The 13439-nt window shown below is 44.1% G+C and overlaps 1 protein-coding gene across 2 annotated transcripts in view; it reads left to right on the plus strand.

The window, feature by feature from the left end:
- Nucleotides 1-1711: 1711 nt before the first annotated feature.
- The window catches only part of LOC144949309 (insulin-like growth factor 1 receptor), a 116681-nt gene continuing 104953 nt past the window's right edge, over nucleotides 1712-13439 (plus strand). The window contains exons 1-2 of one of the 2 annotated variants that reach the window (XM_078879264.1): nucleotides 1712-1839; nucleotides 4077-4403. In XM_078879264.1, the coding sequence (XP_078735390.1) occupies nucleotides 4319-4403 (85 nt within the window). In that variant the 5' untranslated portion in view covers nucleotides 1712-1839; nucleotides 4077-4318. Of the gene's footprint in view, nucleotides 1840-4023; nucleotides 4404-13439 lie in introns of those variants that run through there. The other variant, XM_078879263.1, reaches the window with a different exon arrangement.

Raw genomic sequence — 13439 nt, forward strand, 5'->3', positions numbered from 1 at the left:
GGGTATTCTTAAGTTTTTTCGGTAAAGTCACGTAGGTAAAAAATTAAAATTAATAAAAGTAAAATAAAAATAAAAATCACGACGTTTCGGAGGCAACACAAGCTTCCGTCTTCAGGTGGAACCGTCACAGCACGATACAGCTATCGATACAGCTGTCGTGCTGTGACGGTTCCACCTGAAGACGGAAGCTTGTGTTGCCTTCGAAACGTCGTTATTTTTATTTTATTTTACTTTTATTAATTTTATTTTTTTACCTACGTGACTTTACTGAAAAAACCTAAGAATATGAATCCTTGCAGTCACGAAAGCTTCAAATCTAGAATTAAGGTGGATGGGTGTTTGAGCACCACACCTTGAGAGGCGCGTTGTAGGGATGGAGTGCGAGATGAGACCAGTACGTGGCAGTGTTGAGTGTCAACTTTTTCACTTCCCAACCAAAACTATTCACTAATTTTATTTTTCTTCTTGGTTCTTTCGGTAAAGTCACGTAGAAGGGAAATAATAAAATAATACAAATAAAACATAATAAATTAAAATTCTCTGAGAATTTTCTCTGAGAATTTTATTTTATTATGTTTTCTCTGAGAATTTTATAATGTTTAATTGTTATTATTTTATTATTTCCCTTCTACGTGACTTTACCGAAACAACCAAGAAGATGAATCCCTGCAGTCACGAAAGCTTTAAATCGAAATTGTATTTTATTTTGGCAAGGTAAGGCCCCACAGAGCTATGTAGCTCTTCTTCAGAAGCGACCTGGCTACAAATGGTAGCTCAACGAACGGGCTTATCATGTAGAAATTTATAACAGGAGCCAAATATCTTCTTGGTTCTTTCGGTAAAGTCACGTAGAAGGGAAATAATAAAATAATAAAAATAAAACATAATAAAATAATTCTCACGACGTTTCCGCCACAACGCAAGCAGCCGTCCTCAGGTGGAGAACAGGTCTGTTGGAAAGATAGCGTCTGAATGGGCACCACCATGTTTGGCAGCGTATATTTAGAAAGAACCAAGAAGATGAATCCCTGCAGTCACGAAAGCTTTAAATCGAAATTTAGGAGCCAAATACTTGAAGTGCACGTTTTTAAATATGTACTGTAGTTCAATGCTTTCCCACATGGCGCTTAACAGACAATTATGGTATTGTATTGTCCAAACACCTCAAAGCAAGGACACTACTGGAAAAACGGGAGTTGAGATTCAGTGAAAACTTCGCAAAATCTTGAAAGCTTTATTTTTCTTCAAATAACCTGCAGAATTCCACACAACTCACAGTCTGAATCCCACAACCACAGCAACGGTCGCTGTAAAATTTCGATTTAAAGCTTTCGTGACTGCAGGGTTTCATCTTCTTGGTTATTTCGGCTGTCTTCGCCTGAGGACGGCTGCTTGTGTTGTGGCCGAAACGTCGTCAGAATTTTATTTTATTATGTTTTATTTTTATTATTTTATGATTTCCCTTCTACGTGACTTTACCGAAAAAACCAAGAAAACGAATGCTGTGTTTCCAAACCCGTCTGAGTTTGCCTGCGATTTTAGGTGTTTTGTTTTCATCCAATCCGGACCGCCAACCAGCGATCCATCCCGGATTTCGCTTCCAGCCCACACCATCACCACCACCGCACTGAAGCAGCCGCCATGAAGCCCGGTGGCCGCGAATTTCGCTCCGGATCTTCGCTACTACGAAGTCCGTGTCGGGGTTTTGCCGGTTCTTCACCACCCCCACCCCATTCCGTCTTCTTCTTCTCGGCCCGCTTGGCCAATCGGAGGCCGCCAGGGTATTGTTGTTTACGACAAACGTGCCGCAGGTTTTCGTCTTGATTCCGCCTTGTTGTGGTAGGGATTATTATTATTTTTTGGTTATTCGCTCGAAATTTAATCTCTGGATTGCAGGACCCGCGGTTTTGTTTTTCCGAGGGGTTAGTGATATTCAGCATCAGCATCATCATCACCACCGCTGCCGGTCGTCATCATCATCATCTTCATCAGCAGCACCACCACGAACCATCATCATTGTTATCATTACCCTAATTGGTTGCGTGTCTGTGTGTGTGTGCCTCTGCGGCGGGGCTGGTTGGTAGTGATGATGGTGGTGGTGTGTGTGTGTTGTTGTCTGGGTGTGTGTGTGTGGAGCGAGAGGGATGTTGTTGTTGTTGTTCGTTCGGCCGCAACGTGCAGAGTTTATAAACACGTAGGTCCGGTCTCTCTATTTATTTCAACGTGTGCTGTGATCGTAGTGCTTACGTTAATTGGGGACGTGGTGTATGATGTGATGTGTGCATTTACATTACGCGTGTGTCTGTGTGTTTAACCTGCGTCTGCCCGTGTTGTTTACAATCGGCAGCTACCGACTGACTGCTTCGTTTGGGGGGGAGGGTCATTGTTTATTTCGCTATATTTATTTAATTTTCCCTCCCCCCAAAAATAATGTTGTTTTGGGTTGTAATTTTAGCGTTTTCCGATTTGACTTAAAACATGTTTTTATTATATGTGTAAAAAAATTTCGGGTTGGGATATCCCCCGCCCCCCCCCAAACTATATCCCATATTTTGATTTAATTTTGAAGGTGATATTTTTTTAATAAGGGCAATTTGGGGATGGGTTAAAAAGGCCGATTTATTCACGTGAACACTTTGCATGTAGCTGCGGCGATTTTTATTTTATTATATTTTGTAACAGAGAGATATAAATAAAACAGCGAGGGTGTTTTCCCCGTTCTTGTTGTGGAAAGCACCGCTTTATGGCAATTTACTTTAATAACGAAGGCATTCGAAACACAAAACAAACGTGTTTCGCAAAACCTTGATGTCTTGTACGAGAATAAGGTACATGAAAATAGAACGAAAATTAACACAATTTTTTTTTATTAAGTAAGTCTTTAATAAAAAAAAATACGGTGATGACGCTTTGAAAAAAAACAAGGCAGAATATATTAAAACAAAAATGTAAACGCATTGATTTTATTTATTTAGGTAATTAAAAATACATTGCAATCGCACATTTCATACTTATGGCAGAATATTTTGAAATATTTTTTTTAATAGAATAGTTTATTTATTTATTATTAATTTCGGGAATTAAGGATGCAATGAGCATATTGCTCTGGGCTCTCCAAAGAACTCAATATTTGGGGCCAGACCTATATGCGACAACTTCGCATCATTATTTTGGCTCATGCAGAACGTCTCCCCAAAATCGTGAGAACATTTGATAAAATTCACCCTTATTCCGTTATTTTATATCTCGATATCTGTATTTTTTAACCCTTTTTAACAATTGTCTTTTTTATTTTGAACATTTCCATGTGCCTGTAAAGTACATCAGCTTATTAAAAAAACGACTACTTCTGCTACTTGAAAAAAACCCACCCCATACTGTATACACAGATTTTTTTTTCCCCCAATTAAATTTTGCAATTTTTAATTTTTTCCTAATTTTTAGTAAATTTATAAATCGAGACACTCAAAAAATTGCGCGTACGGGGTGAAGATAGTGGCAGAGTGGGGTGGGAGGGAGGGCCTAGGAGCCGTCTCGTAATCCACATTAGCAATTCATTGGGCGCCTGCCCCATCCGCTGGTTCATTCGCCGTTCACAGCCTCCTCCTCCTCCTTCCCCCCTCCCTCCCTCCTCCTCCTTCCATCCTCGTTTCACGTGAAGCCACCACCCAGCTCAGCCCCAACCCAACCCCCAACCTCATCAAGCCAGACAACACAGACCCAGCTCAGCAGCCACCCAGACAGACAAGACAGACAGCCAGACAGACACGAGCCCCCGGCTCTCCGCCAAGACGCGGCTACAACAACAACACCACCAGCAACAACAACAACAACCACCACCGACCAATCGCACTGACCTCGATCAAAAGAAAAATCGCTGGGGGCGAGTAAGGGTGGCTTGGTTTAGGTGGGGTGGCGAGATGGGTGGTGGGTGGTGGCGTTAAGGAGTGTTTGGTTGGTGGTTGTTGTTGTGCGTCGAGAAGGAGGGTTGTGGTGGTGGGAGGGGGGGGAAGAGCAGGAGAGAGGAGAAGGGAAGTGTTGTGCTGTGTGTTTGGTGGTGGTGGTGTGTGGTTTAGTCGTGGAGGCGACAACAACAACAACAACGGCTGGCCGATAGGACACCGCGTGTGGAGGTGGTGGCGGTGGCGATCGACGGACGAGGAGAGAGGACGAAGGAGAGAGAGAAGAGAGGAGGAGGAGGTGGAGATACGGGAGACGATACAAGAAGAAAAACAGGCAAAGATCTGCTTTGGTGAAGAGGGAGGCGAGCGAGAGGAGGGAGACGGGAGAGGAGGAGGAGGAGGCGGCAAGACGCGGCATGGAGTCTCCGCTGTGTTCACGACGGCGGCTGCTGCTGCTGTGTTTGTGTTGCGTGGCCACGTCAAGCCTCGCCTCCGCCAAAAGTAAGTTGTTCTTGCGATTTGCGTTATTCTCGTCGTCAATTATGTATTCACAGCGTATGTTTGTTATTATTATAATAATTAAAAAAAACATCCGATCGACAGCAAATTTTTATTTCGCGTTTCGCCCACTCACACGCACACGTGCCGATGTAAATTTTTGGTTGTTGTTGTTGTTGTTCCCCATTCACCCGCTCTGCTTTTCCCTCTTGTGCCGTGGTTTCCCCAAACGCGTGTCACTTGCATCGTTGTTATTGCTGCTGCTGCTACGCTCCCCAGCCAGCCTCTCTCCCCGTCTCTTTTTTTCTCGTAATATTTTTTTGTTATTTTTTTGGCTTCTTCCTCCTCCCCACCACCACCATCACCACCAACCGCCTCCTCCTCCCTCCTTTCTCTCTCTCTCTCTCGGGGTCACTCTTCACGTGGGGGCCCCCCTCTTGTTGTGGGGGCAGGGCAGGGACATTCCATAGATGATTAACGGAGACGCTCATAGTTTCCACCGCTGGGAAAGAGGGCTAATAGGGGGGGCCCCCCCACATGTGTCGTTCGAATAGACAGAAAATGCCCCCCACCACTCAGCTAACCAACCCTATCCACATCCCCGATCGTTGCATCCGTGGCCTTTCGAATAATGTGCTCTTGTTTGTAGGCAAACATTAATTAATTGGTGCTGGATACAGATTTTCGCAAGACACGTACGCATGCGATTATACTGGAGGAATCCGATGAGCTATAAAGCTCTTTAACCACACACGTCCCAGGGGTTTAGTTGGTAGGAAAACTTTAGTGGTAGTGGTGGTTGTTGTTGTTGTTGGTTGGGCCCTGTCCTGTTGTTGTTGCTGCTGCTGGTGGTGTTGTTATTGCAGCAATAAGGTTGCAATCAATGACACGAAATGGTCGTTTAGGTTGTTGGTTATTACGGCAAATTGCTCTCTTGCCCGTGTGTGGCTTAAAAGTCATCGTTACTCTTTAACCCCCGTGGCAAATGTGAGTGGTAAGTGGTCAAACGTTTCGGATCATGGCAGGATCCTCCTGAAAATGTGTCTTGGGTTGGGTGGTGGGTCTGGATAAATACTGTAAAGGGATTTGTTGGTATCGACGGTGTTGTTATTATGAACATCAATCATCTTGGGTGTCTTGAGTGGTGGCGATTCCATGTTTCTGTGCCGGTTACTGCCGTCCAGTAGTGTGTGTGTATATATACATCACTGCTGATTAATCACAATGTGTATATCACTTATGCAGCATTTTAATACGTGCAGTGCATTAAAAATCTGTACAGCACTTGGTAGTGTGGCAAGTATAGTCCAGTACACGTACTACCTGCAAATAGATGTACAACACCGGATGCTTTAGTAGATGAATTACATAGTTGTATTGTGGTCATATCACGACGTTTGCGCATAGAGAAATTGCAAATTTCACGGTACATCCAGTGCCAAGTGCATGGGGGTTACGGTGTTGAGGTTGAGCATCATCCAGGCTGCAAATGGAAGGCGTCTAGACACACACACGTGTGTCATTCGTGACTTTGAAACGTTGATCAAATTGCGTGGACTTCACAGATTGCGTGGACTTCACAGATTGCGTGGACTTCACAGATTGCGTGGACTTCACAGATTGCGTGGACTTCACTAACAGGGGACTCCGTCGTGTTCATGATACAAACGCGGTGCCCCCCCCCCCCCACGTTTTGAAAGTCGTAATAATTCGTGACCGTCGTTCGCGAGCATTTGATTTATGGAGTGCACTCACACCCCGCAATGCACGTGTTTTATATTTTCATGGAAGCCTAAAAAGCCGATTGTAGCAGTTGTTAAAACGCATATATATAGGTATAAAACAAAATGATAGGACGGTTTGGAGAGATGCGTTCATCCGACAGGGCATTTGCTGGTGATGATAACATAAATGAACCCAGAATTGTGTAAAGAACCACGTGGAAATTTGGTCATGATGCTCCCGCACCATTCGGCGTTGACGTGTGGCAGGTTTTCGTGATGGATGTTGTTGTGTGTGGGGAGCGGTGGTGTCGTGGTTAGCGCGCTGCGCTACGAACCCGGCAACCTGAGTTCGATTCCCGCTCACGGCCAACACCGGTGACGATTATCTGAACCGATCATGGACCTCCCCTAGGTAGTCTCGGCCTCGAATGAGTACCTGGTGCGGTGCTAACATCGTCAGTGGGGAGACAAAGGCGGCCGGGCGTGGTGCTGGCCACCTACCCCCTCGTGTGCCGTGCCGGCCTTCATAGGTGCTGCTCGCTAACAGCACTTGCCCCAGCAGTCTGTTACAGGCTACACGGTGGATCTTTGTCTTTGTAGCTTCAAAACGAGGGGAGGTCAGATTTATCGACCGTCTTTGTTTCGTGATTGTTTTGAGCGAAGTTCCGTTGCGTGCATTGACGATCGCTTGGCCAAATAAGTTGCTACTAAAAAACAAATAATACACTTTCCACGTTTTAAAAGTCTCGCGTTCCAGGACGAGGATGAAGGAGGAGGTTATCAGCTAAGTTTCTTCATAATATAGGTTTTTGGGTCAGATCGCGTTATTTATAAATGTGTCGTAACCCTCCACCACCCGACACGGCCAAACAGTAAAAACTGTGTAAATGTGTAAAAATTACCAGCGAAACGTCGTACTCAAATTTTTAAATGCTGTTGATTCTCTCTTCAACACACCGGTGGGCTAAAAGAAGTGAATTATTTAGTTTATTTGAAAAACGTGACACATTTTTTACTGTTTGGCCGTGTCGGGTGGTGGGGGGTTACGACACATTTATAAATAACGCGATCTGACCCAAAAACCTGTATTATGAATAATATTTGTCGCGAAAGCCTGCGTGTTAAGCTAACTTTCTGGTGCCCCCCTTCGACTGCCACGAAATGTAATGTGCAGCAGACAGCTGGGCGACTAATGCTGTTCATGTGTGATGTGTTCCCAATGATCTCAGAGACTATGATCTCCACAATGGATGTTTCTTTTCCGTTTCCACAAGACGAAAAAAAAATATCTGTGCTAACGATATCAACGGCACTTGTTTGTACTTTGTGAAATAGCCCTGTACTTTTTAATTGACACAAGTTTAGGACGTATAATGATTATGTCACGCGATACGCAAGTCGTATATCGGAGTGATTTATCTTTCGTGGAAATGCACACTTGTTATGAAAGTCATGACCACACTGAAATGTACTTTCAGAACGGCGCGCAACAATAATAATAACAACGCCTCTAATGCTACGTTCATTGTTAAATGCTACACATTACTAAGGCAGTTGCTGAAACATGTTACACTGATTGTGAACGCTTCTGGTCGAATAGTGAGAAACGATAAATACAGTTCTTAAAAAAACATAAAGAGCAACTTGCTTTGTTGGATTTGTAACTTAGCCGACATTAGGCGTACACTTGCGATCATTTATCTGATGTCTGCAGTCGTTTTAAGTTACACAGACATTTTAAAACTATTAATTTGGATTCCGGATGCCACCCTAATGGGGATCTCATGTGAAAAATATGATGGAGACCCCCACTTCTCAGTGGTGGTCGCACAAGTCATTGCTAAACACGACCACCAGGGTCAGAAATGAGGAGCCTGGAACCCGTGTTAAAGTTCTCACGAGTCTTTAATGAAAGCCCTATCGTGTGGGCTTGCTCAAAAAGAAGAAGAAACAACGCAAACACCCATTGCTCGCTTATACCCACTGCACCAATGACCTGCCAAGTTTGTATTTTTATTTACAATTGTGGAGTTCACAAGCTTTAGCGAACGCAAGGTAGCAGAGATTCTTTTTTTTTTGCCTGTTGCCAAAGTATTTTCAGTAAGCTTGTTGAAACTCCAGACCTGTTTTTCGATCAAGGGAGGACCCGTACGGACTGTTCAAGAACACAAATGAAAGTCGCAGATTTGAACCAGAGTTTGTGTACATTACAAAAGAAAAGGGCCACTGTAGTTAAATTAAAATCGAGTTTAAAACGGCTCCGTTGTACCGCGTATTTAGTGGGGGGGACTAGCAACGAAACGCGTGTGTTGCAGCTCATCATAAACTATGAAAGTGCCGTAAATTAAAATCTTAATAATTCGTAAGGTAACCAGTTGTTTTTCCCCACCTTAAGTAAAATAACTTGCGTTCGTACAATCACGATAAACAACTTGTGTTTCGCTGCCCGCGATGTTTGTCGCCTGCTTCCGAGTTGCATAAGGACACACACACTCTGTATACACAGTAATGGTATTGTTTGCGTACCATACCCACAGTCTTTATCAAGATATATATATGATGGTGTTGTAACAGCGCTTTATCAATCCACTGCTCGATGAAGGAAGGCTCCCATCCGCAAGCCGTGTCACGTCAAAGCCGGTCAGAGCGGGTTCAGCTATCGCTCATCACGAGTTGTGTATTGTGTGTGTCTTGTTACGATCGACCACCGAAACTCATCGTTGTCCACATTTTCTTTCTTCCTGCTTCGGGTTTTTTCTCGCCCCCCCCCCAACAAAGTTGTGCCCTCCCTGTGTGCGGCGTCCAGAGAAAATGTCTCCGGCTCGTTTGGGAAAAATCTTGCTATTCCCTTTACTACTTTTCTCGATGAGACACGTTAGAGTCGCGACAAAGTTCTTGTCACAGCAACAACAAAAACATCGTCCCCCCAAAAAACCCAACTCTTGAACGTTTTGGATAAACGCTGCCACACGAGAGAGAGAAAGAGAAGCAGGGCTGATTCAACAGATTGAAAGATGACATCTTATATTTTTTGCCCATACGGGAGTTTTATTTCCTTTGCTTCAAGTTTTCGTGACATGCCGTATTGGAACAGGGGCCAGATCCATTGGTTTTCTGCCACCAGAATTACTAAAAGTTTTCTGTTGTGGGCCAGTCGGCAGGCGTCAAGTTATTTGTTTACATGTTTTACGTGTTTATGTACAATGTCACAAGGCAAGTTGTCTGCCAAGGTCATTGTTGTTCCGAATGAAGGGGGACATGGGGGTGTGTGTGCGCGCGCATTGGTAGCAAGTTTTCAAAGTCACGTGAAGTTGGTTTGGATTTTTAAACATGGATTGTAAATACCGTATGGGTTACTACTGTAGGTGATCACGGCGATGAAACAAAAGTTACAAAACAATATGACGCCCTTGCCCTGGTTTTCAGACAGCCAAGGTTTTAATAACGTAGAGATTCTGTACATTTCAGTGACCACCACATTTTTTATCCTCAATGCAGCGCTGCAGTTCCATAAGAATTGCTTTATTTCTAGTTGAACTTTTAATGCCAACGCCATTGTCGGTCCACTTTTAAGTTTTACTTATTAGTTGCCATTACATGACCATCGTCGTTCTGAAACTTCTTGAGGGTTTGACAGGAATGACTTTTTTTCTCGTTTTGTGGCGGGGAATGTCAGTATGTCTACTGTACTTTAGTTTGACCCCGTAGGCTTTCGCGACCAATATTATATTCATAATAAGAATGTCTGTGTCGTTAACCAACTAACACCGGTGGGCTAAAGTAGTAACTAATTCATCTTCTTGGTTCTTTCGGTAAAGTCACGTAGAAGGGAAATAATACAATAAAAAAACATAATAAAATAAAATTATCTTTCAGACAGCTCTGTCTTCACCTCAGGACGGCTGCTTGTGTTGTGGCCGAAACGTCGTGAGAATTTTATTTTATTATGTTTTATTTTTATTATTTCATTATTTCCCTTCTACGTGACTTTACCGAAAGAAACCAAGAAGGTGAATCCCTGCAGTCACGAAAGCTTTAAATCGAAAAATAGTAACTAATTGCCACGTTTTGTGTACGTGGACCAACCTTTACTTGTTGTTTGCTGCGTCGGGTGGCGGCGGGCGGGTTGAACGACACATTTCTACTTACGAGATCTAACCCAAAAACAACCCCTTTGTTATGCACTTTAGTTTGACAGCATAACCTGACCCCCAGCTTTTGCACGTCCGTGTACTGTTTAAGGGGATTGCAGCGGGGGCAGCTCTTTAAGATTTTCAGGAATTCCTTTTGTTTATAGAACTAACCGCTGCATGGAAACCAGGGGACAAAAACAAAAACCTGAGCGCTTTTTGTACGTGTGTGGTCATGCACGTGTTTTTGTCAGTGGTGTGTGGGGAGGGGGGTTGGTACGTCTGGCCAAAAGAGGTTGTTTTTGCGGTGATTATATATTTTTTAACGATGTACAATCGTACTCGTGTTTTGTCTTCCTTTTGGGACTGTTTTCCCAAACACTACTCCTGTTTTCAACTTTATTTTTCCTTGCTCGTTACACGTATGTATATATTTCTTTCTTGGTTGCTCGATTAGACTATGCCATGAATGATAAGTGCTTGGGAAATACTGTATAGCCTCCATATAATAATTACTTACGGCTCTTTGGAAATATATTGCTGGGTCAAGGCTCCTTATGTCGTGTCCATCATGTGTTAGTTGACCATACTTCACCATCCTCAGTTTAACACGTAGGCTTTCGCGACCAATATCACCCATAATAGAGGTTTTTTTTGGGTTAGACCATCCTGGCCTGGCGGAGATTGGTTGCCGTTGCTTGCCACTGATGCTAGCCGTGTGCCAGGAATGGAACTCGGGCGGCTGGGTTTTGATAGTGTTTCTACCTGAACCACTGTGCCACACTGGCCACCCCTAATATACTTTCCGTGTTTTTTTTGTGATGCGTATTTCTGCTGTTTTAACTGTTGGTTTGAGACCCAGGTAGAGCTTTATCATCATCATCATAAAAATGGGTTTTACCCATTCTCATGATGATGATAATAACCGGTTTCCCCCCCGAATCGTGAGAGATGGCAGCAGCTTGGCGATTACTTCATCCAGCAGTTGGATTGACAATAGATGATGATGACGGTAATTTTTTTTTCTTTTTTACGCCCGACCCATGTGTATGTGGGAGCGCCGTTTGCGCACAAAGAGAACGATCCCCCATATAGCCTGAGCAGACTGTCGGGGCAAGTGCTGTTAGTGAGCACCTATGAAGGCCGGCACAGCACACGAGGGGGTGGGTGGCCAGCACCACGCCCGGCCGCCTTTGTCTCCTGAGTGGCAATTCTTAGACATCGCACCAGATACTCATTTGAGGGGAGGCCCGGGACCGGGCTAGGAGCAGGAAAAGAATATTCGACAAGGCAGAAGATGCAAATGAACAACAAGAAGAGCAAATTGAAGGTGTGCTTTAGAGGAATAGCTGCGCTTGTTAGCTGGAAGGCACTCCACCCTCTGGGAAGGCCCTGTAGCGCAAGAGCTGTGGGAGCAGTGCACTCAGCACTTGTGTGTGTTGGGCTCTTACCCTAATGCACCTTGTGGGAGCGATGACCCAAATTTCGATTTAAAGCTTTCGTGACTGCAGGGATTCATCTTCTTGGTTCTTTCGGTAAAGTCACGTAGAAGGGAAACAATAAAATAATAAAAATAAAACATAATAAAATAAAATTTTCACGACGTTTCGGCCACAACTGTCGGAAAGACAGCCCTGTTCTTCACCTGAGGACGGCTGCTTGCGTTGTGGCCGAAACGTCGTGAGAATTGTATTTTATTATGTTTTATTATTATTATTTTATTATTTCCCTTCTACGTGACTTTATCGAAAGAACCAAGAAGACCCAAATTTCTTTGCCCCTCGGCGACCCAGCGTCCTGAGAGGAACGAGTCCGCAAAAATCGTGTGTGCCAAACGCTGTCATTTTCCGCTTTTGTTTTGTTGCATAAATCGCTCGTGCGTGCTTGTGCACCGCACGTGTGGGGAGCGGTAGTGTTGTGGTTGGCACACTGCGCGATGAACCCCCGATTGCCGCTCACGATCAACAACAGTGGCCGAATAATTGAGCCGGTCCTGGGTCTCCTCGAGGTCGATTTAGCCTTAAATGAGTACCTAGTGTGGCGTGTAAACATCAGCAGCAGGGAGTCAATGTGGTTGGGCGCGGTGTTGGCTCCCACCCCTTCGTGCGCCATACCAGCCTTCATAGGTGCTCTCTAACAGCACTTGCCCCAAAATAATGTTAAGGCTAGAAGGGGGATATTTGTCTTTTTATTTTTGTGTGTATGTATGTATGAGGAGTGGTGATGCTGCTCCTAGCCCATTGCAGTACGAACTACGCTAACAAAGTTTTATTCTCGTGCAGTAGTGAGTGATATTTCAACCTGTTTTGGGCTTCTCCTAGGTGGACTCAGCCTCAACACCGGGCAGACAAAGGTGGCCATATCACCGCCGCATGTGTCGTGTGTCGGTCTTTAATATATGCTCGCTAACAGCCCTCGCTGCAACAGCCTATGAAGCCTGGACGGTAGATCTTTGTCTTGTGTGTGTGTGTTTACTGAATGTTTCACTTGTCTGGAGCCCAGTGCACGGGAGATTTTTGCATGGTTTGCAGGTACAGGAAATGTTTGTTTTTGTATCCGTTTTCAAGGGATAGGACACACAGTCCTTTGTGGATTGCAATGTTCTGCGAAAAAAATTGGTGAAGTAAGAAAAACTGAGAGATTATATGGTCGAAACTCTTTTTTTTAACGGCAGTATCTCTCAGCTCGGAGCAGTTTCTGAGAAAATAGTAAATTGGTTGTTTACTTGGCCTAGTATTGGCCTGACTTAGGATGTTGTTTGTATTTAAATTGGTGATCATTTTGTTGTAGGTCTTTCCGTGGTCTTTGGTGGAGGAGGATAGCAAATGCTTTAAGCTAACCCCAGAAGATCTGCCATTGTTTTTACAGCTTATATTTATTCCAATAATTGGTGTGTGTGTATATATTTTACCATGGTTACTGTGCCTAAAAGGTTAATTGCGTTTTAGAGACATGCCCTAGACTCGCAGTGCATCCAGCGCATACAACTGTGACCGCAATTCGAAGAAGGCCGTTTGTGTAAAATAAATAACTTAAGTAAATAAATATCACTTAATAAATAAATGCCGACTGCGCTGTGGGTCGCTTGTGACCACATCACGCACAATTCGCCCGATATCAGACCTAGGGAAGCCAAGCAGGTTTGAGCCTGGATAGTGCCCAGATTGGTGTCCACCTTATAAGGG

The sequence above is a fragment of the Lampetra fluviatilis genome, chromosome 53 (genome assembly GCF_964198595.1).
Source record: "Lampetra fluviatilis chromosome 53, kcLamFluv1.1, whole genome shotgun sequence".
In the NCBI taxonomy this organism is placed as follows: domain Eukaryota; kingdom Metazoa; phylum Chordata; class Hyperoartia; order Petromyzontiformes; family Petromyzontidae; genus Lampetra; species Lampetra fluviatilis.